The sequence below is a fragment of the Pistacia vera genome, unplaced genomic scaffold (assembly GCF_008641045.1).
Source record: "Pistacia vera cultivar Batoury unplaced genomic scaffold, PisVer_v2 Contig374, whole genome shotgun sequence".
NCBI classification, from domain to species: domain Eukaryota; kingdom Viridiplantae; phylum Streptophyta; class Magnoliopsida; order Sapindales; family Anacardiaceae; genus Pistacia; species Pistacia vera.
Genome location: NW_022196195.1, coordinates 1699858 through 1727475, shown reverse-complemented (window position 1 = coordinate 1727475; position 27618 = coordinate 1699858). Strand labels below are relative to the sequence as shown.

Below are 27618 nucleotides of genomic sequence, written 5' to 3'. Positions count from 1 at the left end.
ATATAGGTAAGGCAAAAGCCATGCAGGATAGAATAAGTGATCCCTTTGTTTATAGGAGACAGGAAGCTTCATAATAGTCATTGCAAGCTCCACCACCATTAAACATCACATTAACTATACTGAAGAACAATGCTAAAATACTTGTTCCACCAAAGAAAATGTCAGGTTCCATTTCTGATCTAAAGAACACGGACATGGTATAATGACATAATCGGTATCTGGGTAGTCTTGATATATAAACAAAAGAATTACGCTTCATTGGCAGCCACTCCTTGCAAAACAGCTTGAACAATTCCCGATTTAGAATGCGCCATACTTTTCAATCACCAATGCAGCAGCGTGGGCTCTGGATGTGTCAAAAGGAACCTAAGATCAACTCAATCTGTCGGCTAAGGTGGAAAGAATTGAACCGAAACAAATCTGTATAGTTGGTTCTTCCTGAACCAATACGTTCCTAGTCCCTTCTTGGAAGTTACTTCTTGCAGAAAGTCAGCAACTCTTTTCTACTGGGCATTTGAAACCCTGTATTCAAAGAATTGAAGGATATTTCTCGTGGACCTTGATAGCAATTTGACCTTCTGAAAGTAGGACAACTTGGATGTATGCTTTGTTACCTGGGCTCATCTTTATTCTACGTTGCCAGACTGGCAATGTAATTTGGAGTAGACTTTCATACATTTTTTATAGGATGTTGAGCGCCGAAAGCACGTAAAGAGTGCTCTCTATAGTCACTCTTACATCACCATGTGTTAGATATTAAGTCAGTCCTTGGCAGATTCTAATTTATTCTTAATTGAGCAGGTTCAGTTCCTTCTCGATTGGAGCAGGCTCCAATTCATCCTTTACTTGAGTTCCAATTCATTATCTACTAGTGCAGACAATGTTCTACTCGGTGCATATACCAAGAAGGAACGAGGCCGGCCATCATAACACCCTTCTGCACAAGCACGATTGAGTAAAATCACAATTAATCAAAAAGTAAAAGAACATAAGATTTAAAAATCCTTGCAAGTGAAATTTCTTACTGAGCTGAACTACTCAGCATTATGGTCAAGCCTGTTAAAGCCTCAAACAACTGATCATCTGAATCCAAGACAACTGGAAAGAAGAAAACAATATAATTTAAAACAAAATTGATAGAATAATGACAACAAATTTAACCATTCTAAGTATATATCAATATGAAGTTTAGTTTAAAGATGAATTCTGTTTGATATAGAGTAATTAATAAAATACAAATGCGGAGCTATTACAATTATATTTTCTTACCTTGATTAGAAAAATAATATTAAGTTCATATCTCAGAATATATGGGGTAATACTATAATTTACAATATTAAATGCAATTAAATTCAGTTTTATTACTCGATATGTGAAGCTTAGGTTGACAAAATAGTTCTAATTAAGATTAAATCTTCTCTACTAAAAGAATCCATCAGGTCACTATGAGAGAGGTACGAAAGGACAGAAAAAAAAAAGGTGTGAATCAAAGCATAATTCAAGAAGCCTAGAATTCGCACATGGTACATGAAATTTAACTTGATTAAAATCATTGAACGATTATTAAATACATTTCATTGACGCAAATGATATTAGAATATTAGAATACACTACACCTTGATAAGTAAAAATGAAATCTAGAACAAAGAGAAAGTTAATCTAAGATTCAAACTTTCTATTAAATAATTGGATTATCACCAAAAAAAAAAAAAAAAAAAAATTAGGTAAGAAAAAATAACCACAAGCATAAAATATTTATAAGTATTAAAGCTAAAACAAGAAAAAGTGAAAAAAATTAGCTTACTTTATACTTTTCTGGCTTTAAGCAGCTGATTCGGTAGTCAAAATCGCTGTTACTCCAATGAAAATTGAAGACAAAAACAAGGTTTCCCCTCTCAAAGACAATAATCCTGTCTCCTTCATCTTTACGTGATATGTATTGATGCTCGGAAGTCATAAACTGCATCAACAGTTAACTAGTAAATCAATAAAAGTGATTAAATTCAAGAAGCCTAGAATTTGCACATGGTACATGAAATTTAACTTGATTAAAATCCTATTGAACCGCTTATTGAATACATTTCATTGACGGAAATGATATTAGAATACACTACACCCTAATAAGTAAAAATGAAATCTAGAACTAAGAGAAAAGTTAATCTAAGATTCAAACTTTCTATTAAAATAACTGGATTATCACAAAAAAAAAAAAAAAAAAAAAAACCATATGCATAAAATATTTATAAGTATCAAAGCTAAAACGTGAAAAAGTGAAAAAAATTAAACGCTTACCTTATACTTTCCTGGCTTTAAGCAGCAGATTCGGTGGTCAAAATTAGGGTGTTCAGTTCCAGGTACCCTGTATTTTTTGAAGGAATCAGAATTAGAACCGACGGTTCTTTGAAATTTGGAATCAGATGGTTCTGGTTCCTAGATACCCAGAACCAAAATGTGTAACAATGGTTCCAGTTCCGATTTTGGTTCTGGGTACCCTATAAAATTTATGACCCCCCAAAAGTTTTTAAAATGGTAAAAAAACCCTTAAAAACTTACAAATACCCCCCCACCTGCACCTGGCACTTGTTAAGAAAAATAAAATTACAAACTTCATTCCTTTGTAAAGATAGATTCTCAAAAGTCAAACCAATTTACTTTAAATGTTATGAAATATAAATATAAATGTATTCACATTATTTTTTCTACAAAAATTTTTATTAACCCCCTACTCTTTAATTTTATTTTATATTAGTCTCAATTCTCGATTCTGGTTCTTATAGTTAGGAACCAGAACCACACAATAACTGTTCCAAAAATTTGGAACCGGAACCTATCCGTTGACGGCTGGTTCTGGGTAAGAACCGAAACCAAACCCTCGATACCCGTATGTTTTGATTCCAATCGGTTCTTTTGAACACCCCTAAAATAGCTGTTACTCCAATGAAAATTGAAGACAAAAACAAGGTTTCCCCTCTCAAAGACAATAATCTTGTCTCCTTCATCTTTACATGATATGTATTGATGCTCGGAAGTCATAACTCATAAACTACATCAAAAGTTAACTAGTAGATCAATTTTTAATTCTAAAAAGTCTTAAAGGTGTACTGGTCATTAAAATAAACCCTATAATAAATATTTAAATGATAAAAATGGATGTATACCATAACATTACATAATTCCAAAATTTTTTAACATTAATTATACAACTAAGAAATGTTGTTCAATTAGAACTTGCGGTATACTTCTCTTCAAGATGGTGCATCCCCTATCAAATTCTTGCATTCTGTGATATCTTAAATATTCTGCATCCCCCTGGTTGTATCCAACACCCGATAATATATAGTTACTTTTAAGAATTATATAGATGTCATCTATGAAAATTGCTCTTCAAAATCTAATATGGCCGTCAACGACAAAGCCTGTGGCCATAGATCTGGCTTTTTTCGACCAGTTCCACGTTAGATCTTGTTGGAAAATGTCAGATCAGCGTACTACTAGTGAGATCCAACCGGTAGTACGCTATTATGGTAGATTTTGGCCAATATGGGTGAGTGGGGTGTTTTTATCAATTTATAAACTTTTATTATTATGGGTGTTTAGTTAAATTAACAAACCTAAGGGGTTAAAATAGTATAAATATTTTGAGTTGAATAGAATAAGATTGGATTTTGAGAATATTGAAACAAATGTATTTTTGGGTTTTTATGATAGGATAGTGGGAAAGTAGGGAAACAAACGGAGCTTGTGCGAGTGACCCGCGGGTTCACTGTATCCGCATGGGCAGGTACGGGTCATGCATTTTCTTACCTGCGAAATTTTTTTACTTGTGGACCCATGCCAGTTTTACCCATTGCCCGTAACTACCCGGCTCGTACCCGCTCGTTTGCTAGGTCTAGTGGTAATTGTCCCTCATCCATCTCTACTCTTCTACCTTTATGTACTGTACTAATTAAAAGATGATTGAGAAATACCGATAGTATCGTTTAATTAGCACAATGAGACTATCTAATAATTTAATGATATATATAATTTTTTCTTTTATTGTTTTATCATCAATAATTTACTTTATCTAATTTGAAGATAAATTGTAAATGCATATAAACATTTTTCATGGTATTTAAAATTACTTTTCATATAAGCCGTTTGGATCGGGGGTAAATAAGATAATGGAGGTAATCTTCGTTTATTTTGTAATATTCCTATGTTTGGTTTCTAAGTAATAAAATATTACGGTAATCTTTTATTGTAAATAATGTTTATTGTTGGTAATGCGGGGGGTAATCTTATTACCTTGTTAGGGGGTGTTATTAAAACATTATCGGGGTAGTCTGATTTTTCTACTCATTTTGCCCTTAATTAAAAACCATTTCGGACACAATTGCCCTCAAATATCCACCAAATAACAATTATTCAACCCCCCCTACATTTGAAAAACTAGCTAAAATACCTCAGCCACAAAAAAGTTTAAAAGTTAACAAAATACCCTCAGCCACTCAAAACCACCGCCGGTTGTGACTCACCACCGCCGACTGTTAGCATCAGTAGCCATAGTGGTGCATAACCAGTAAGATCTGGCCGGTCATGCACCATAAGGCCTTTTCCGACAATGCATCCATGGCTAGAAATGGCCAGATCTAGCGTTTCTATGGCTATTTCACGGCCAAAGATGTGGCCACAAAACAACCACAAATCTGATTGTGAAAATGCCAGATCTTTGGTCGTGAAATGGCCATAGATCTGGCCATTTTCTGACCATGAATTTGTGATCCATGGCCATTTTCGGCTTTGCCGGTGCACAGCTGGCCATATACGGTCAGTCGTGTGCCATTCCATCGATTGTCGACGGCGACTGGTGGTGGTGGCTAGTTGTCATTAGCGGCTTGGGGTGGGTGGGGTATTTTGCTACAAATTAAAGTTTTATATGGCTAGGGTGTTTTAGCAAAATTTCAAGTGTAGGGGGTTAAAAGAAATCATTCAAAAAATAATAATAAAAAAATACTATTATATTAATATTTATAAGGAAGGCAATTTAGTAATCTATATAACATACCTACTCATTTATCTTCCTAACCAAACATATTATTTACCAATTTTTATTTTTTTTTGATAAGTAAGTAATCATATTAAAGAAAACAGCACATTTTATAAACATTCCCAATAATCTTTAAGGTGATCTTTCTTGCCGTTAATATACCCCTATGGTTGCGTTTGGTTCGCGGTGATATAAGATTAATCATGTAATCTTTGTTTAGTTTTCAAGATTCCCTCGTTTGGTTGTCAAGTAATAAAATATTATGTAATCTTTTATGGCAAATAGTGTTTACTGTTGGTAATATTGGGGTAACCAGATTACCTTCCCAATGGGTGTTAATATAAGATTACTGAGATAATCTTAATTTTGACCTTATTTTGCCCTTAATCTTTTATCATTTAGGACACATTTGCCCTCACATGTTTACCAAATAACAATTAACCTAGACCCCCTACATTTGAAAATATAGCTAAAACACCCCAGCCACAAAAAGTTTAAAACTTAACAAAATACCTCCAGCCACCCAAGACCACCCCCCGCCGCTAGCCACCACCACTGGCCGCTGGCGAAAGTCATCATATCAGGGCAAGACCGATAGAATCTTACCGGTAAGGCTGTTTGCCGGAAACGACTAGATCTAGCTGTTTCACGACTAAAGATGTGGCTGTGAAATGCCATAGATCTAGCCGTGAAAAGGCCAGATCTTTGGCCTTGAAATGGCGGCCATTTCACGGCCAAATCTAGTTGTTTTTTGCCGGATTAGGCCTTACCAGTGCACGACCAGCCAGATTCGATCGGTCGTACGCCATTACGGCTACTACCGACAGTGGTGGTTGACTGTTGGCAGTGGCTTGGGGTGGATGAAGGTGATTTTGCTACAAATTAAAGTTTTATATGGCTGGGGTGTTTTAGCAAGATTTCAAATATAGGGGGTTACAAGAAATTATTTTAAAAAATAACCGAATAAAATAATAATAATAATAAAAATTATATTATATTTATTTGAAAAGGAGGACAATTTAGTAATCTACATAACATACACACTTATTTATCCTCCCAACCAAACATATTATAATAACATATCCACCAATTTATTCCAACCAACTAAATGGATTTCTCTGAAGATTTCTTGATAATCTATCTTTCTAGTAATATAACATTCCTTGAATCAAACGCACCCTATAATAAAACATTATATGATCCAAACACCCCCATATAGTACTAAAGGATACCTAACTCCTCTCAAAATGCCAAAGGATGCACAGATTCATTATCTATTTTGGTTGTCTTCAATTGGTTTGGAGATATTGTTGGTGACCCAATCCATTCTCATAAAAATTGAAGTCATTATTTTGGTCGGTTTTGATAGTTTAGTTGTGAAATCATTTTCATATAGATAATTAAATTTAAAATAACAAATATTTAAGATAGGGACTCTTAGGTGTATTACTCAAGAGGTCATGAATTCGAGTCATTTCTCGATTGCTAATAGAGGTAGCCATTGAAGCTCTTATCTAATCGATAGCTCAAGAGTATTAGAGAATTAGTTGATGTGCATGTAAACTGGTTTGAACACCGCGATCATAAAAGAAATAAATAAAAAAAAATTAAGATAGAAGAGAATATTATTTCACTCCATGGAGATCAACCCAACAATTTAAAAATGAACAAAATACAAAGACCCAACAACCAAAAATGAATAAAAAACAAAGAGGGATCATTGTCATTAAAACTTACATAAATGGTGGGAGTGTCATAGGATCCAAGGCCATGCAAATTTGAAAAATGATAGAGTTATCGAAAAGTGTACATCGAAATTGTGCACCGAATGACGTGACAAAATCCTGACCATTGATTAATATTAACTTATAATGAATCAACGGTCAGGATTTTGCCACATCATTCGGTGCACACCCGTCGGTAACTGTAGCATTACTCATGCAAATTTATATATAATTATATGAACAAAGGTGGGTAAGGTCAGAACATCATAGCAAAATTTCGTTTTCAAATTCTTGTTTCATTTCTTTATATTAAATTCTTAATGCAGCAGCTGGGATATATGATTTTAGAGTAATGCTGCAGTTACCGAAGGATGTGCACCGAATGACATGACACAATACTGACCGTCGATTAATTATGAATTAATATTAATCAACGGTTAGGATTGTGCCACGTCATTCAGTGCACGAATTCGATGCGCATCCTTTAGTAACTGTATTATTTTAATATTTTCCATGATTTTATGGGCCACACAAAAAGACTCCCCTACAATTGTTTTAGCAACTAAGCTTTTATTTTATTTTATTTATAAAGAAAGCCTTAATTTTGAAGTAACCAAAAATACCTTTCTTTTTAAGGATATTTCCTTCCTAATTTTTTTTTTTTTTTTTAACCAGTGTCTAGACTAACTGCGTACATCTTAACTAATCTCCAAGGTCTATTAAACATCTTACAAGTCCAATAGATTAGGCAAACCACAAATGTTAACATTAACAAACTCATAATTCAAAACCCTGGACCATGATCTAATTAATTGATCAGAACCTAAGGAACATCTAGAATTATTATAAGTCAATAAACATTGGTGGAACTAAGTTATTAGAATTTCAAATTTTAAAAATACAAAATTAAAATTTTCTGAAAAAGAATATTAAAAAAGGCCTCCTAAAAAGTTAATAGAATTTGAGATGCAACTTGAAATTGAATGGAAAAAGCCAAATAAGAGTCGGAAGCATTGTTTTAAAACTCGGTCTGGCCTGGCCAGTTGAATCGATTGGACCAAGAACCGGGTCAATTCACATAAAAAACCAAAATCAGTAATTGACTCTCTTCAAACCGCGATTGGATTGATTTTTGTGTGACGAGCCACCGGCCTAATCGGTATAAACCGGTTTGTTATAGTAAAATATAAAATAACTAATTAAAATAATAAATTAAAACCCATTTCTGCCTTCCCCAATTTCATTCGACAAAACCCAGCACAGTAGAAAAGGAAAAATCGAAAAACCATTACCAAACAACGAAACCAGCTTCTTCGATCTTGGGGTTCTTTGACTCCGATTTCAATCATCAAAATCTTCAACCAATCTTCAATCTTCAGGCCTGAGAATGGGGTTCTTTGTTGCATGGTAGTGGATAGAGATGGAGGGTTGAACCGTTGATTTTGAAGAAGTGAGTTTTGGTCCTTTTGGCTTTGAAATTGTTTGCTGTGAGAATGGGGCTTCAATGAATTTGGTTGTGTTTTGTTTTTGTTGCATGGGAGGGACTGTAGTACATAGAGATGGAGGCTTGATATTGAAGAAGTGGGTTTAGGGTTTGAGATGTTCATGTAAAATCAAATAGTTAGAAATTTGGTTTTATTTTCTACCTGCTACTTAAATTAAAGCACTACCTTCAATGTATTTATAAATGTGGCTCCAACAACATATGCGATGGAAAGCTGAAAATGGATCTGTTGTTGATTTGTTTACCAACTTCAATTGAACCTCACATTTTGACTGATCCATATTCCTTGCTTACAAAAGATAAAATAACAAGACGGATTGAAAGTGGGGGTCAATCTGTCGCTGCGGTTCTCTGTTGTGTTGGTAAGGAGTTTCCACCCCACGAATCAAGAACTGATTTCATTGAAGATATTGTTGGCCTTGTAGCACTTATTGGAAAAGCTTGGACCATCAAGCTTAGAGGTCACCATTCTTCTATTTTCTTCAAATTTCTTAACTGAAATGATTACTTGTCCATCTTGACAAAAGTATCTAATAAAGTCTTTACATTGCATCTTGAGAGAGAAGCTTTACTCAAGTGCTCAGATTCTTAACTTACTTGGTGGGTAATTAAGTCACAATAGCAAATTATTGTCTTACTAATGGACATTTGTTTCTTTAGCACAAGTTTTTCAACTCTGGACAATGTATGTTTTTATTATTATTGTTATTATAATTGTTATTTTTGGTTGTATTAAGGTTGCGTTACTCTTTCATTTTTAGACTGATGGTGGCATCAGGATTCCTTCAGAAGATGAAAGCACATAATCACCTCATGGAAGTTTTACAAAGGTGATCTCTATTTCATTTTGTCTAGCACTTTGTATTTATTCTTTGGGATCAAGTGTTGCTTACATTTCTGAGCTCTTCAGTTTAAAGTTAGATCATGGTCCTATAATTGAATAAGTGATGCTGATCTTTGTAATTTTGAATCTTTATTTTTGCGACACTGATTGAATTAGTTTGATACTTGTTATGTTTCTCTCCAGTTTTTCCGTCCAATTGTTTTGGATTGTTCTCATTTTCCTTGATACAGTTTGCATTTCAATTTGATTGATTGACAAAATGATCCAGTCCCTAAGGATAGCATAATCTTTCAGATGAGTATTGATAATAATCAGTCAAGCAAATATTTTGTTCAATTAATGTCTTGAATTATCCTTCATGTATGAAAATAATTTCTGAGCTATGTTTTTTTCATTTTTTTTTTTTGTTTGATAGGAAACACTAGTATATTGATGTATAAAACAAGATTTATGATTGTTTATGTAAAGCTCTAACTCTTTCTGAGCTATCTTTTAACAATTTTTTTGTCAAAAATTAAATATTATTGTCTTATTTACTTTTATTACCTAAACTATTGTAGAACAATATGCATTTTATGAGTTCAATTAGACTGTATAGTTGCAAAACATCTGTAACACAAATATCTCTAATTTTTTTCTTTAATACTTTTCCTTTATAATCTGTGTTGTCAGGTTTGTTTCATTATTTGGAATACTTACTGGGACTTTGATCGGTGAAGGTTTAATGAGCTTATCACTTTGATTTATGAATTCCTTTTCTCCGTTAGGAGATGGACATTAGTGAAATATTCTGAGGCTTAGGACAATCAATGGACCTTGATTTGATGTTCAATATAAATATTTTGATATGCTAGTGAAGTTTTCTGAGGCTTAGGACAATAAATGGACCTTGATTTGATGTTCAATATAAATATTGTGATATGCTAATGGAGCTTAAATTTCCAAACCTTCTAGCTTTAAAATCCATGCAAACTGAATATATTAAGATTGGTCTTATTTGGAGTATAGCCTGCATATTAACAAAACTATATATTACTAGCTAGTTGACTGCAACATATGGAAGTTGTGCTGGGTGGGTAATTGAGATTATGAAATTAGTGGGAAGTGAAACCTAAATTGGGAGTAAGAGGATGATAGGGAATTTCTTAAGCTATATATAAGCACTAGAATGTGTTTAAAGTTTTCTTTTGCGAGGATGTATAAGAATGTTACATAAGAGCATGTAAAGCCTTTATAGCTAGTTCTGTCAGTGCTCTTGCAGATTTTCCTCTTTTACATCTCCTTGATTTTGCTGAATTGTTGGATAAATACTGATCTTTTGAGTCAAGCGGTTGGCTGGTGTTTGGTTATTTACTTTGAATTATAGATGTTGATAAGGCCACCTAATTTTTGTCTACAATTGGCTATATTTAGTAAAACAAACAAAATAAACTTTCTATCTTTCCCATTCTCTTTTAAAAAGTTTTTCTTATTTATGTTATATTGAAACTTCTGATTTCGAAAATTATCGCAGGTTTGGCTGGGTTATTGACTGCAAAATATCTGGCAGGTGCAGGTCACCAACCTTTGTTACTAGAAGCAAGAGATTGTCTAGGTGGAAAGGTTTATGTTTTGCTTTATCTTTACCCCTTTCCAATTAGTTGACGCCAAACTAAAGATATATATGTATACTTTTCTGTTGATTTCTTAGTCTTTTGTTAACTTCTAGAAACTTACAAAAGCTTGCTAGTTAGTGATTAGAAGATAGGCCATTTTTCAGCATCGTTGAACAATAGGCGATTTTCATATGGATGATAATCTGGAAGAAGTTTTTCATTCTGGTTGATATTGTGGCATGAGTACTTTCCTGTTGCTAGGAGCAAGGATGGACACAATTGCATGATAATTTTTGTTTCCATCTTGATATCCATATGTAATGCAGGGTTTTATCTTTTCAATTTCTTTGTCATTCAACGTTAAACTTTGGTCTTTTTCCTATTAGGTAGCTGCCTGGAAAGGTGATGATGGGGACTGGTATGAGACAGGCCTGCATATATTTTGTGATTTGATATAGTTTCTTTATATTACTTAATTATTTTTTTTTTATTATCATTTTAGTTCGTGATGCTACAACATTATTTTCTATTAACCATCATTCCTAAGTTCTACTGCATTTTTTACTCGGATAAATTATGTAATTTTTGAAACTAATTCTTGTTTGCTGATGTCTTTGATGTTTGACTCAACAACTTTATTATTGTCTTCTAGTGATTGTTCTTTTGATGTTATGAATGTCTTAATAAGTTCTAATGCACTTTCACTTCATAGTGATGATCTAGTGGGTATCTTTTACCTTATGCAGTTTTTTGAATGTTGCAATAACAAACTTTGATGAAGTCACCTCTTTGTCTTTTCCTTTCTTAAAGTGGGGCTAATCTTATGCATTTCCTTTTAATTGATAAATATTTTCTTTTCTTGTTGGCAAGTTGGGGCTTACCCAAATATACAGAACCTGTTCGAAGAACTTGGTATCAATGATATTTACAATGCCAAACAAGCCAGGAGAATTCGATCGATTTGATTTTCCTGAAGTTCTGCCAGCTTCTGTAAATGGTTAGATACTTGTACCCACCACTAAAGAGAAAAAGGAAACCCCGCGACCATTATTAATTGAAGTTATGTTCTGCTTCTTCTTTAAAAAAAAAAAGTATGTGCTCTTTACGTAGATCTGGAAATGCATGTTGAGGAACCAGGATTGGACACAAAGAGTAAATTGGCTTGTTGGTTTATGTAGTTATTACCTGATAAATATTTGAACACAAATTCAATTCTTCCGACCATGTCTATGACAAAGTGGCCCCGTAATCAATATATGTATTATAAGAAACAAAACATGCGACTAATTCATTAAAATGTTATTAGTAAAGGCGCACTAGAAGTTAAATGTCCTTAGTTATGGAATTCTTCTTGTAAATGCTTATGTATATGGTTTTTGTATTTTGATACTTTTGAACCTAACCTAGGACATATCCTATGGTAGGTGAGATTCATTGTATTCTTTAATCTCCGCTTGGGTTCATTTCTTTGACAAGAAGAATGGAAAAAAGAGTAGATTAGGGGTAGACTTAGATAGTATCATCCTTTTGCTCCTAACCCAGTCCATTTCTTTGACAAGAAGAATGGAAAAAAGAGTAGATTAGGGGTAGATTTAGATAGTATCATTCTTTTGCTCCTAACCCAGGGCTTGTCTTGAGGTAGGTTGGCCGACTTTTAGGCCTTTTGTACATTCTTTCCCCCTTATATAAAAGCTTACTTACCCCCCCCCCCCCCCACAAAAAAAAAAAAAAAAAAAAAAAAAAAAAAAAAAAAAAAAAAAAACTATGAACAAAGATTTATAAGTCAAACCTTCTTATTAAACAAGGAAATGAAGAATAATCTGGGCAATACAGCTTACCAAATCTCATGAATAAGAGAAAGAAGAATGCTGAATTGAAAGGTTCATCACTTATCTTTGTAGTTTTTCAACTTCAATGCTAACTTTTGGTTGTTAATGTCATTTATAATTTTTTTTTTTTCAAAATTTAAATTTCTTCAAATTTTCACAATTTTTGCAGTATATTTTTCTGGAGTTTACAAATTTAAATATTATTTTTGTTTCCTTGTGAAATTGCAAGGTAATTGACATTAGTTTGTAGCCATGGCCCTCATACTTCACTTTTTGAACAACTGGCCAAATACGACATAAATGTGTATGTATGCACAATGTATCTGTGACTGTATCTACAAATTTGAGCATTGCTTTGTCTTTGACTAAAGAAGAATATATCTTACCGACAAAGAGATCCTAGGTGTTGTTAGTTGAGGCTTGTGTACTAGTGATAGTAAAGTCACTCTTGAGTGTTGATGCAAGCCTCAAATGTCAACCGTCTGAAAGAAGCTGCAGAAACTTCCAGAATACTAGAAACTGACAGAAATTGGGAAAACTTTATTCTTGGAAGAGTATAAGTAAAGAATTTGAAGTACCTCCAAAATTTTGTGGTTTTGTGGGCTGTTGAGTTCTCTCTCTTTTTGGTGTTTATATTGCACTGTTTACACAAGATTTTGATTTATTGTGAAGATCTAACTCTCTTGCAGTGGACATATAGTCCACCTCTGTATCTTTGTTCTCTTTTTCAGTATATTGGTGTTTCTATAAAAAAGAAAAAAAAAAGTGCCTCCAAAATATAGTCTAAATTCATGGAATAATTTTCTTGTAGAAAACTTTATTTATTGTGTTTGCCTTTGAAAGTTGTTAAAACTTTATTTATATTGTTGGGTGCCCTACCTATGAAATCTAGACTTTTGGGATTTTTTGAGTCTACAACATGGTATCAGTATCAATTTGAGCTGGATGTTTTTCCTCGTACTATAGATTAAAACCGTGAGGAATGTGTTTGAACACAAATATTCTTTTTGGGTCACTACCTTTGTTTTTTTTTTTTTTTTTTAATGTTTGGGAATTAATTCACTATTACTTTTTTAACTTGTCCAACCTATGTTTATATATAAATCAGCTTCTGAATTGAGTTGGTTATTTTGTATTGTTCATGTTAAATTTATTGAATGTTAGTGCACACTGCAAATTTAGCAAATGAACATGTATATTAACTCAAGTTGAGTTCTGTATTCTCTATCTTCAAAGTTAAATTTTCAGAATGCTTTGTGCTCATGAATTTGGCGTAAACTTTAGGGGGTACCTGAGCGTGTGACGACAAAGGTGTTTATTGCCATGTCAAAGGCACTAAATTTTATTAACCCTGGTGAATTGTCAATGCAATGTATATTGATTGCTATAAATCGGTTTCTTCAGGTACAGTAATCCTCCTTTTTTTCCTTAAATTTTTTTTAATCTCTTGATTGTCCACAAGAAACTTTATATTAACATCAATATCAAAATAATTTAAATGATCTTTGGTAAAGTTTGGCTGACGATCTAATGTTGGATTAGTGTATAGATGTAAAACTAAACATATCAAGTAACATGTCACTTCTATTTTGTTTACCATGACCAAATTCACTCTCAAACATTTTTTATTGCTCTCTTTGTGTTTGAAAGGTTTTGGGGTATTTGGTGGAATTTTGCGGAAATGATTTCTTATTTTCAAAGTCTAGAACATGGATACAATGTGTTGATTAACATATTTTAGAAAAATGTTTCATAAAACGCAAATCATTTTCTAACTTTTGTGAAGGAAATGACAAAACACTTATCTTTTTTTCACCATTTTCATGATTCTTTTGTGAAAAACCATAAAGCATTTTCGAGCTTTTGAATTCTTATTAATATGTTTATTTATTTATTTTTTTTAACTATTGTCTAATTTAATAAGTTATTCTAGTAATAATATATCGAAAACATATTTTTTTCCTTCCAAAGACCTATATTGAACACATTTGCATTATTTCATTTTCATAATGCTGTCTTTTGAGAATGATACTGCACATTCTCGAAATTTGAAAATACAACGTTCAGTTTCTATTTTTCAAATTTCTCTCTTAAAATAATACCGAACAACTGCTTAGAACCACATGTTTTGATTACCCTTATTGAACTGTTATTTTATGGCAATCCGCCATGTGTGATATATAAACTAGTGCTTGTTCTCTCTGTATATTTTTATTTTTTCTTAATAATATTTTAAGCTAGAGAAAATAAACACATACACAACAATGTATCTCATTTGCGGTATTCAACTTCTTTATAGATCCATCTAAAAAATAATTACTTTCCATTTTGCAAGACCGATATCTTTTTTTTTTTTTTTTTTTTTTTTTGGGTAAGTACGCTTTTATAGAAAGGGGGAAAGAATGTACAAAAGGCCTAAAAGTCAGCCAAACTACCTCAGGACAAGCCCTGGGTTAGGAGCAAAAGAATGATACTATCTAAGTCTACCCCTAATCTTCTATTTTTCCCATTCCTCTTGTAAAAGAAATGGACCCAAGCGGAGATTAAAGAATACAATGAATCCCACCTACCACAGGACATGCCTTGGGTTAGGTTCAAAAGTATCAAAATAAAGAACCATATGAATAAGCATTTATAAGAAGAATTCCAAAAACATGGACATTAACAAGATAGGGCCCATTAATGACATAAAGACAAAACACTAGATCAACACCCCAAGTCTTCCAATAGCCAAAGTAGCCTCGTCTAGCATAATCAACCGCCGGGATGTCATATAACCAAATCCCCTTACATCACCGAAAACTCATCACATAACAACAAACCATAAAATTAGCTCCCATGGGATGTTTTAAAAATAGACATGGGAAGACCCTATTTCTCGGCAAGTCCTCTATTGTAGGTATTCTTTATGATCTTGCTAAGGTCCATAGCTCTCTCTCTCACCACATTCTTGATGGAGTTGTAGAGAGTATGTGCATCCTTGCATTCTCCACCTGTTACAAGACCGATGTCAATTAGAATATAAATCAATATTCCCCTTTTTATTTAAGGAATGTTTTCATTCTCCTTTTAATTCTATTTTAGATTGACATAGGTAGAATGATCTATGGGTCTTTCATCAAATTAAGTTACTTACTTTTCTTTACTTTGTTTTACCATCTGATCAAGTCAAATCAGGACCTAATTTAGTTTTCTCATGATAACAACTAACATATTGTTGTGAGTATTATGTGTTTTGGTCGTATTTGTGTATATGAATATAGGTATACTGTGAATAAGCATTGTTGTTGATGTACTATTGGATATACGTTTCCAGTTATTTATACTTCACCACCTAGTGGCTGACAGAATATATTTTTATTATGTTTAACAGTAGAAGCATGGTTCCAAGATGGAATTCTTGGATGGTAGTCCCCTAGAGAGACTTGCATGTCGATTGTTAATCATATTCAATCACTCGGTGCTGAAGTCCGACTAAATTCTCAAATACAGGAAATTGAGCTTGATAGTAATGGAACTGTGAAGAATTTCGTACTAACTAGCGGGGAAGTTATTGAAGGAGATGTTTATGTATTTGCCACTCTAGGTATACTCTCTCTCTCTCTCTCTGTATATATATATATATATAGTTTCACTAATTTTGATTATGGACCTTGTTTTATTCGGTTGACATCCTAAAGCTTCTTTTGCCTGAAAATTGGAAAGAAAGAGAAGCTATACTTCAAAAGATTGGAGAAATTGGTTGGAATTCCAGTTATCAATGTTCACATATGGTTTGTGTGATGAACTCTTTGTTTTGTCTGAAAATAATATGAGTAACCCTCATTCATGGCATGATTTGAATTAGAAAGTCTATTGAAACTGACTTCTTTGTTTAAATGGTTTGGCTGGGAACTCCGATAAATGGAAAAGAATAAGTTGATAAGATGTGAGTTTTTCTTGTAATCCTTAAAATGGTCCCCCAATCCAAAGTACTGGTGTAACATAGGGAAAGTTGCATTATTTTGTATATCATCACTAGTTTTGATCAATTTCTTTGTTCAAATGATTTGGCCTGGAAATTTCATAAATGGAAATAACAACTTCAGTGCATGTAAAAATCATTGTAATATTTAAGATTTCGGAGCGTTACGCAGAATGGTTTTTGCTTGGTTGTGTTTTTATTATTTGTAACGAGTTTGATATTGCGTTTTTCTTTTAAATGATCCTAGCCTAGGGAGGTGTCCTATGGTAGGTGGAATTGTTGTTATTCTCTTTGCTTTCTTCTTGGTTTTTGTGGTTTAAGATTAACCTCAAAGAGTGAATGGTCGTTTGTAGGCTTGTTTCTTTTGATTCCTATTTTGGGGCATGTCCCAAAATAGACTAGTCTCCCTTTATCAGGCCTTTGTAAATTCTTCTCTTTTTTATTATATTTACTTAACAAAAAAAAAATTGTAATATTTAAGATTATCTAACAATGCAAGTACTGAGGTATTACGGGAAAATCATATCATCGCTCATTTTAATCAATTTCTTTGTTCAATTGTCTTTGTCTGTGAATTCCCTTAAATGGGAAGGTAAGTTGGTAGAAAGTGAAAATTTATTTCAGTCTTTAAAATGTTCTGAAAATGCAACTATTTATGTAAATTGGGAAATTCATATGAATTGCGCTTTTTATATTATCAATTCATCACTCTTTTCTTCATTTATTTATTTTCAATTTCATTGTCATTTGCTGCTAATTAACTGATTGACAAATGAATACTCGTTCCTTCTTTTAATAGTCAATTGGATTCTTATCGTATATAATCAGCTATCTTTGGGAATTGTTGGCAACTTCATTTCTACAATTAGTTATCAGTGAAAGCTAAATCATGAGCCCAGTGGTTAACTGATACAGGTTATTCTCATCTGCAGGTTCAACAGGAAACTGAAAAACACGTATGATTATATCTACTCTTCAGCAGGTCCTGCTCTTAGTTAATGCTTAATCCTCAGTTCCGTTTAGAGAGATGGCGCTGTTTGTGCAATAGTTCATTAGCGATTCAATGCAAATGTTTTAGTACAAATGTGGTAATTATTTGTATTAAGAGAAAGAGAGGGAAATAAAAAAATTAATTATTTTTTATAATTAAGTGTGATTAGTGCTGTGATTAAAGCGGCTGTTATGGATTAGTCGATTCTTTGTATCTTATCCTTAAATATAGCTGTAATGAGCAAATGATAATCACAGCTCTATTATGTAATTCAAAGAATATTTTGTGAGGCTGGCCCGATATTAGCCCAAAACAAACCACGGCCCTAACTTTTAAACCTTGGGCTTTGTTTCAGAACTCCTTACAACCTGAGCCTTCATTATGCTAAATCCGTTCATAAAAATCTGTTAGATTGCGAAATGATTTTTTTGCCCTTGTTCAACCTATTCTAAAATTACAAGCACCCCCTTATCATGAAACTTCAAAACATCTTCATCACAAAAGATAATTGCCACTGGTGTCGGGGCTAGGGGTGTAAACGAGTCGAGTCAAGCTTAGGTCTAATCAAGCTCAGCTCGTTTGTTGCAGTGTCAAGCTCGAGTTTGAACTTCAGCTTGCCGAGCTTTAAAATTTGATCTCGACACTGAAAATTCCAGTTCGATCTCAAGCCTAATCTAGCTCGAGCTTGTTGAGCCAAAATCTAGCGAGCTCGAACTCGACTTGACACTATAGCTGAACCAAGTTAGTGGTTAGAAGAGAGGTCATTTTTCAGCATAGTTGAACAATAGGCGATTTTCATATGGATGGTAATCTGGAAGAAGTTTTTCATTCTGGTTGATATTGTGGGATGAGTACTTTTCTGTTTCTAGGAGCTAGGATGGACACAATTGCATGATAATTTTTGTTTCCATCTTGATATCCATATGTAATGCAGGGTTTTGTCTTTTCAATTTCTTTGTCACTAAACATTAAACTTTGGTCTTTTTCCTTATAGGCAGCTGCCTGGAAAGGTGATGATTGGGAGTGGTATGGGACAGGCCTGCATATATTTTGTGATTCGACATAGTTTCCTTATATTACTTAATTAATTTTTTTTTTTTATTATCGTTTAAGTTCGTGATGCTACAACATTATTTTCTATTAACCACCATTCGTAAATTCTACTGCATTTTTTACTCGGATAAATTATGTAATTTTGGAAACTAATTCTTGTTTGCTGATGTCTTTGATGTTTGACTTAACAACTTCATTATTTTTTTTTTTNAGGAGCTGGACATGTTAATCATACAAGTGAGAATGGAGCTGAATTTGCACAAGACCCTTTGTCACTTCCTAGTGGCCCAATTACAAGACTTAGAGCCAAACGTTTCAAGGAAGCACTAAATGGGCTAATCCAAGAGAATTGGGCTAATTCTAAAAAGACCAAGATGGGCTCAAATAATAATCAAGGCCTAGTCCATGTCATCAAAGCAATTGAAGAGGCTAATTAGCATGCGAATTCGTAACCAGCATGGTTTGACCATTAAAGGGTGTGAATTTGTTGAGTTTCAAGGATATTAAATAGGAGAATGACTTGGTCTTGGCTGGGCATGTTAAAATACATTGAATCTAGTCATTTAGCTATTTTTGGCTGTCTTTAGAAGTCCAAGAGTCCTAAAAAATGTGGGGACTTGTTTAGGTTAATTTTTATGTTGTTTTTAAAGCTGTAATTATCACTTTGCCTATACTTGGAGGGTTATTCCAAGTATCTAGATGGGTATTAAGATTTTTAAAGGCAGATTTGGTTATTCAGAAAATTATCATCTTGTGAGGCCTGGTGTTCCTTTTAGTTCTTAAAAATAACTCTTGAACTTATCAAGTTAATCTTGTGGCGTTCAAACAACCAAACTTATCACCTTGAATTCATTAGAGAATTCGTAGGTTTTCTTAGTGTGGTGTTTCAATCCTTCGTAGTCTAGATTTTCATCTTGTTAGGTGACGGCCCAAGACTCAACAAATCTTGTCTTCATGATCTCGGGGTTTAATCCATCATTGTTATCGGGTTTCATCACAATTTTTGGTGGAGTTCGTATCACTGAATGAGATTTCCAACGGTATCTTTCAGGCTCCGTAACTCTTCCCGGATGAAAAGTTATGGTCGTCTGAATGGGCCATGCTCATTTAAGCCCTTTGGGCTTTATGCACAGAGATCTGATGTTCAGCCCCCTCCATGAATTCATATGTCAAACATTCTATGTTAGTTTGCATGGACGAGCTCTAAATGAGATATCCAACGGTATATTACAGGCCTCGTAACTCTTCCCAGATAAGAAGTTATGGCCGTCTGAAAGGGACATGCTGATTAAAGGCCTTTGGGCTTTATGCACGAGGCACTAACGTTCAGCACGCTCCATGAATTCATCCGTTAGGTGTTTTACATTAGTCCATCTCAACAAAGTTTTGACGGACTCTGAATAAGCTTTCCAACTGTATCTTTTAAGCCCCGTAACTCCTCCCGGATGAAAAGTTATGGTCGTCTAAATGGGGCATGCTCATTTAAGCCCTTTAGGCTTTATGCACAGAGTTCTGACTTTTTTCCTACTCCATGAATTCATCCGCAAGATGTTCTTCATTAGTGCATGTTGACAAACTTCTAACGGGCTTTGAATGAGCTTTCGTTCGGTATCTTACAGTCCCCATAACCCCTCCCGGATGAAAAGTTATGGTTGTTTGAATGGGGCATGCTCATTTAAGCCCTTTGGGCCTTACGCATAGAATTCTAATGTTCATCCCGCTCCCTGAATTCATCTGTCAAACACTTCACATTAGTCCACATCGACGGGCTCTGAATGAGATTTCCAACGGTATCTTACTAGCCCTGTAACACTTGCGGAATGAAAAGTTAAGGCCGTCTGAAAGGGCATCCTCATTTAATCCCTTTAGGCTTTTTGCACGGAGTTCTGACATACAGCCTGCTCCATGAATTCATCTGCCAGATGCTCTACATTAGTCCTCGTTGATAAACTTCTAACAGGCTTTGAATGAGCTTTCTTTTTTTTTTGTTAAGTAAGTAATCATATTAAAGAAAACAGAACAATGTACAAAGGCCTAATAAAAGGCGACCAGCCTATTTTGTGACATGCCCCGAAAATAGGAAACAAAAGAAACAAGCCTACAAACAGCCATCCGCTCTAGGGGTTTATCAAAAACCACAAAGGGAGATAAACACCAAGAAGAAAGTAAAGAGAACACCAAAAATCCCACCTACCATAGGACACCTCCCTAGGTTAGGATCATTAAAAGAAAAACACAAAATCAAACGCTTTACCAATGAGACAAAACAACCAAGCAAAAACCCTTCTGCTTAACCCTCTGTAATCCAATCTTCAAACAGTGTTGAGAACTTGAGGAACGTCTTTGAAAATAGATCTAGGGAGGCCCCAATCATTCGCCAACTTCCTATTGCCCTAGTCATTGGACCGCCAATTCCTTGCAAAGGATCTTGGGAATATTTGGGAAAATGAACTTGGTCAGCACCTTGATCTCCATTAGATGCACTTTCACTTCATAGTGATGATCTAGTGGGTATCTTTTATCTTATGCAATTTTTTGAATGTTGCAATAACAAACTTTGACGAAGTCACCTTTTTGTATTTTCCTTTCTTAAAGTAGGGCTAATCTTATGCATTTCCTTTTAATTGATAAATATTTTTTTTTCTTGTTGGCAAGTTGGGGCTTACCCAAATATACAGAACCTGTTCGGAGAACTTGGTATCAATGATCGATTGCAGTCATTGCGTGCCTCGCCATTGAAACTTTAGCTAAGAGAATATTTGGTACCTTAGATCTTACCTGACGTTTTGATCATTAAAAGTTTTAGACACTTGACAATTCTGCTTGTTAGTGGATTTGTCTTCCAGGAACTTTAATTGTGGCATATGATACCTGTTAGGCACTCAAAAATATTATCTTTGTTTGCTTGTGAAATTGCAAGATAATTGACATTAGTTTGTAGCCATGGCCCTCATATTGCACGTTTTGAACAGCTGACCATATACGACCTAAATGTGTATGTATGCACAATGTATCTGTGACTGTATCTACAAACTTGAGCATTGCTTTGTCTTTGACTAAAGAAGAATATATCTTACCGATAAAGAGATCCTAGGTGTTTTTTTTTTTTTTTTTTTTGGTTAATAAATCCTAGGTGTTGTTAGTTGAGGCTTGTGTACTGGTGTTAGTAAAGTCACTCTTGAGCGTTGATGCAAGCCTTAAATTTCAACAATCTGAAAGAAGCTACAGAAACTGAAAGAAATTGGGAAACTTTATTCTTGGAGGAGTATAAGTAAAGAATTTGAAGTACCTCCAAAATTTTGTGGCTTTGTGGGCTGTTGAATTCTTTTTTTTTTTTGATAAGTAAGTAATCATATTAAAGAAAACAGATGAATTTTCGCCATTGCCGTGGATCGAACCCAGGTCACCCGCGTGACAGGCGGGAATACTCACCACTATACTACAACGACTTGTTGATGGCTGTTGAATTCTCTTTTTTTTTTTTTTTTTTNGCTGGCCAGAACTATAAGGTTTGTGTTTTCACCCTTTTGGTGAAGTTTACTATATCATCGAATGGAAATTGAGTTTCCAAATAGTCGTTATTGGTGTTATTCTTATTGTTGGTAATGGTGGTTTAATATAATCAAATGTTTGTTTTTTTGTTTCAATGGTTTATGTGAATAAACCAAATTGGAAGAATAGTAAAATAGGAACTGTTTAGGTTTGGGCAACAACTGTTTTAGATCCTAAATATTTATTTTTTTTTTTGATAAGTAAGTAATCATATTAAAGAAAACAGAATTCCTCATGTTAATAAGAGCCCAAGAATTCTCTTTCTTTTTGATGTTTATATTTCACTCTTTACACAAGATTTTGAGTTATTGTGAAGATCTAACTCCCTTGCAGTGGACATCTAGTCCACCTCAGTATCTTCGTTAACTTTTTCAGTATATTGGTGTTTCTATAAAAAAGAAAAAAAAAGGACTTGATTGTGACATGTTTTTTCTCTCCTAAAGAGGTTACTAAATGAGTAAAATAAAGAAGGTATTGTTTACTGAGTCATATCATTACGAATGTAAATATAATGAAAAAAAAAAAAAATGGAAGATTGGTAAGATTTGATATTTCAACTGAAGACAGCAAGAATTTTTTTTTTTTTTTTTTTGTCAAGTAAGTGATGATATTAAAAAGAGAGGAATGTACAAAGGCCTAATAAAAGGCGACCATCCTATTTTGGACATGCCCCAAAAATAGGAATCAAAAGAAACAAGCCTACAAACGGCCATCCACTCTTGGGGTTTATCTGAAATCACATAGGGAGACAAACACCAAGAACAAAGCAAAGAGAACACCAAAAATTCCACCTACCATGGGACACCTCCCTAGGTTGGGATCATTAAAAAGAAAAACATGAGATCAAACTCTTTACAAATGATACAAATACAACCAGGCAAAAGCCATTCTGCGTAACCCTTCGTAATCCAGTCTTCAAACGGTGTCGGGAATTTGAGGAATGTCTTTGAAAAGAGATCTAGGGAGGTCCCAATCATTCGCCAACTTCCTATTGCTGTAGTATGCTTTGACATTCCTAAGGTCCATAGCTTTGTCTCTCACAACACTTTTGATATCGTCAATTATGGTGAAGGAATCCTTATAGTCACCCCTAAAAATTCGTGAATTCCGCTCCCTCCCAATCCAATAAACAGTAGCCCCTAAATAAAGCCGACCCAAAGTGAATTTTAGACTATTACCTTTCCATTTCCTTGCCAAATGGGGGATGTAATCATGCCAGGGCCTAACCACTTGGCCAAGGTCAGCAAGCATAAGGATCTTGCTCCAAATAGACTTAGGAAAAGGGCATGCATAAAATAAGTGGGCAAGGAATTCCATTGATGAGTTACAAGGGCAACAATAAGTGTTAGTAGTAGCGCCCTACCTCATCAACCTTTCCCTTGTAGGTAATCTCCCATTTATGGCAATCCATATGATCATAGAGTACCTTGGGATAGCCTGTGGGAACCACACCAAGTCACACCGCTCAACTTTTGCTCTTCTTCCTCTAATAGCCTCCCAAGCTGATTTGGTAGAGAAGTTTCCCAAAGGTGAGGGTATCCAACAAATCTTGTCGTCAATATTAGAAGGTGTGCACAAAGGGCAGGCCCTCGGTTTCCAAGAATACTCCACCCCTATGTTCACATAATCACCACTCGGGAGGCCTAGTTCCATTGAATTTGGGAATGAAGAAGCTGTGACAATTTCAACACAAACTCTTGCATACTCCAATCTATCACCTGCATGCGTGATGTTATCCATGTAGAGAGATTTTCCAATAGCACTCGCAACATAGCTTAACCCTTTAGCAGTCCAAAACTCCAATGGAACTCCACTAAATTTGACCCAAATCGGGACACTACAAATGCCTCACCTGCCATCTTTAAATTCGGACGCCATTTTTTGAGGAAAAGGGGCTGCCCCCCAATATTCCAAGTGCCCCCTTCCAAGGCCTCATCCCTAGAGCTCTCATTATCAAATTTCAGAATAAAGCCCCCAACCCCATTTGAGACAACACCAACCTTGCCGAAGCACTTCCAATTCCTATCGATAAAACCCTTCACAAGAGAGAATGGCAACCTTCTGCCAAGGAAGAAACCAACGAGACAATTTCCCCATTTATCCTTCCCCAAATCAGCAACCTCTTTAGGCGGTATAACCCTTATCCTCCTCGCATCATCAAGGACTTCCGGTGCAAAATATTCCACTGGAGCACTAGATTTCGAAACAGAAAGTTTTCTCCAGGATGCAATACCGACTGGCTTTAATTCCCCATTCACCTTTTCCCCAAAAGTCCCGCTTCCACTCACCGCTTTCTCGCCATGCATAATAATTGGAGACACCTTTGAATCAACCAGCACATTCCCATCACAAATTTTCATGCCAACCTTATAAATCACTCTTCCACCCCCAGCTTGCTGCCTTTTAAGCACCCCACCAGAACTCTTTGCCTCACTTGTATTCAAAGAATTCACAAGAAACAGACCATTGGGAGGCAAAGTATGGCTTTGGGAAGGTTTGGGAAGTGGAGGGGAATTTTTTTTTTTGGTGATGTGGGAGGGCCGGTGACGTGGCAGGCTGGGGGACGTGGCAAGATGAGTCAGCTTGAGATTGATGAGGTGGAGGGGAGAGATGGATGATTGGTTGGTGAGTTGTCATAATTTGTAGTCAAAGAGACAAGAGATAAGGAAATCAAAGGGGAACCAATGAAAAACAAGTGAGGACCTGAGGTGGCCAAAAACTTATGAAACAGACTATTAACCAGTCCAAAGGGAATGTGGATAAGAAAAAATCTCAAAAATCCAAATGAGCCAACGGAAGAGAAGATAACCAATGGATAGCAAGTGGAGGGATTCAAGTTGTCTCACTCAATGAGTGAACCACAATTTGAAGGAATGTCGCTTGGCCCCTAGAATTGATAAGGAAAGCGCCGAGAAGAAGAACTTGAATCTTACTCAAGAATGGTGAGTGGTGACCAAGAGGAAGGAGAATGTGTCAAAGGACGTGGTAACGCAAGCGGAGAATGTGGGCGAGAGCTCTAGCCGCAAAAAAGAGCAGCCCATTGGTGAGTCGAGAGACGGGGTTAGCAAACAAAACTCTCCGCTAATCCATTTGTTGTTCTTAGTTCGGGAAACAGGCTGGATAATGGGGAACTTGATGGCGAAGAGGGTAGTGAAAATGTTGAAGATAGGTTTGGGAAGGATAAGGATGAAATGAGTGGGATAAATGTCCCTAGCGGGGCTGTTCTTAACAGGGTTTATAATCGAGGTGCGTGTGATGATAGGGATAAGTGTGTTAAGGGGAATGAATATGCGGTGATTGTTCCTAACATAGAAGAGAGGAGAATGGCAGTAAGCAAAAGGTTGAATGCTTTGAATGCTGGTGACAACAACGGGTCCCTTGGTGGAAAACCATGAGGGATGTGAAATGGGGTCTACTTCACCGGCTATTGTGAGGTTTGGAAATTTGATTCGAGTTGATGAAAAGGAAGGTCTTACGGAGGGGAACATAAGTCTTTCTAAAAGCCAAAGGAGGAGATTATCCAGGAAGGCGAGAGAAGTTCCTAACGCCCAGCCGTCCCATGATTAAGCTTGCTTCGTGGAATGTAAGGGGTCTTAATTCCCCTTTGAAACAAAAAGAGGTTAGACATCTAATCTCTTCCAATAAAATTGCAATTTGTGGTATTTTGGAAACTAGAGTTCGTGAACCAAATTTTGAGGTTACTAAGTCCTTGACTTTTGGGGGATGGGATGTAATCCATAACTATGTGTGCTGCCCTAATGGTAGAATTTGGGTTGCTTGGAATCCTAGTTTGGTGAGGTTTGAAATCATTCAATCAACGAATCAAGCCATCCATGGTAAGGTTGTTATTTTGGAGTCTAATTACTCCTTTGTTAGCTCATTTGTCTATGGCTCTAATGGTCCACAGAAAAGGAAAGAATTATGGAGAGTCTTATCGGGTAAAGCTCAAGATTTTGAGGAAATACCATGGGTGATTATGGGTGATTTTAATGCGATGAGATTTGGGCATGAGAAAATAGGGGGTTCTTATAGGTGGAGAAATTACGTTTCGGACTTGAATAATATGTGTAATGAGACTAGGCTTGAGGACCTTCGGTTTATGGGTAACTTTTTCACGTGGAGTAATATGAGAGAAGGGGAACATAGGATTACCACTAAGATTGATCGAGCTCTTGTGAATGAAAAGTGGGGCAGTGTGTTTGGTAACTCCATAGCCAATTTCCTTCCCCCAAGCATCTCGGATCATTCTCCTTGTATTGTTGAATGTGGGGTTATGTCTTCATTTAGGAAAATCCCATTTCGGTTCTTCAACTTTTGGGCTCACCATGAAAGTTTCGTTAGCATTGTTAGGAAGGCTTGGGAAGAAGAAGTTAGGGGTACCCCTATGTATCAATTGGTTACTAAACTGAAGAGAGTCAAAGCAGCATTAAAAGTGTTTAACAAGAGGGAGTTTGGGAATATCTCGGCAAGAGTTATTGAAGCTAGAGAAAACCTTCTAAGGGTCCAGCATGCTCTTGCTTCTAATCCTCTTGAAGAGAACCTTATTCTTGAGGAAAAAGCCAAAGCTTTTTATTTTAATTCTTTTAGTTGAGCTGAGGAGTCTTTAGCTAGGCAAAAATCTAGAGTGCAATGGCTTAGAGAGGGTGACCAGAACACAAGCTATTTCTTCAAGTGTGTCAATGGCAGAAAGAATAGAAATAGAATCACCCAGCTTAAGTGTGATAACGGCATGGTTATTTATTTTTTTTTTTTTGTTAAGTAAGTAATAATATTAAAAAAAAGAGAAGAATGTACAAAGGCCTGATAAAGGGCGACCAGACTATTTTGGGACATGCCCCAAAATAAGAATCAGAGGAGACAAGCCTACAAATGACCATTCACTCTTGGGGCAAATCTTAAACCAAAAAACCACGAAGAAAGCAAGGAGAATAACAACAATTCCACCTACCATAGGACACCTCCCTAGGTTAGGATCTTTAAAAGAAAACCACGATATCAAACTCGTTACAAATGATAGAAACACAACCAAGAAAAAACCATTATGTGTAACCCTCCGTAATCCAATCTTCAAATGGTGCCGGGAACTTGAGGAACATCTTTGAAAATAGATCTGGGGAGGCCCCAATCATTCGCCAACTTCCCATTGCTATAAGATACTTTGATATTCCTAAGTTCCATGGCTTTGTCTCTCACAACACTTTTGATAACATCAATTATGGTGAAGGAATCCTTATAGTCACCCCTAAAAATTCGCGAATTTCGCTCCCTCCAAGACCTTAAGAATTTTGGATTCCCGAGTGTACTTGTCAATTGGATATCCCAATGCATCACTACTCCTAGGTTCTCGGTGGTAATCAATGGGGAGCTGGTGGGGTTCTTTGGGAGCTCTAGAGGGCTGAGACAAGGGGATCTGTTATCCCATTACCTGTTTGTTATTGCTATGGAGGTTCTCTCTAGGCCCTTGAATAGAGTGGCAGCTAATCTGAACTTTAGTTTTCATTAGAGATGCAAGAAAATGGGCCTGACTCATCTT

At 35.3% G+C, this 27618-nt stretch overlaps 1 protein-coding gene, 1 long non-coding RNA gene and 1 other non-coding gene across 8 annotated transcripts; 2 read left to right on the top strand and 1 right to left on the bottom strand.

Moving 5' to 3' along the window:
* The first annotated feature begins 7986 nt into the window (after positions 1-7986).
* LOC116140567 lies at positions 7987-17797 on the top strand. Of its 6 annotated transcripts, XR_004129658.1 has the most exons (8): positions 7987-8718; positions 9019-9087; positions 10615-10703; positions 11083-11140; positions 11567-11693; positions 13810-13929; positions 15899-16111; positions 17422-17797. It is a non-coding gene; the product is annotated as an uncharacterized LOC116140567 (long non-coding RNA). The 6 variants fall into 6 exon arrangements; XR_004129659.1 differs by lacking the exon at positions 11083-11140; XR_004129656.1 differs by having other exon boundaries at positions 11083-11693.
* A 4113-nt stretch (positions 17798-21910) lies between these two features.
* Positions 21911-21982, bottom strand: TRNAD-GUC. Its single transcript has one exon. It is a non-coding gene; the product is annotated as a tRNA-Asp (tRNA).
* Positions 21983-25644: 3662 nt separating this feature from the next.
* Positions 25645-26676, top strand: LOC116140622. Its single transcript, XM_031426230.1, has one exon. The coding sequence runs from the start codon at positions 25645-25647 to the stop codon at positions 26674-26676; it is 1032 nt and encodes a 343-aa protein (XP_031282090.1).
* The last annotated feature ends 942 nt before the right edge of the window (positions 26677-27618 follow it).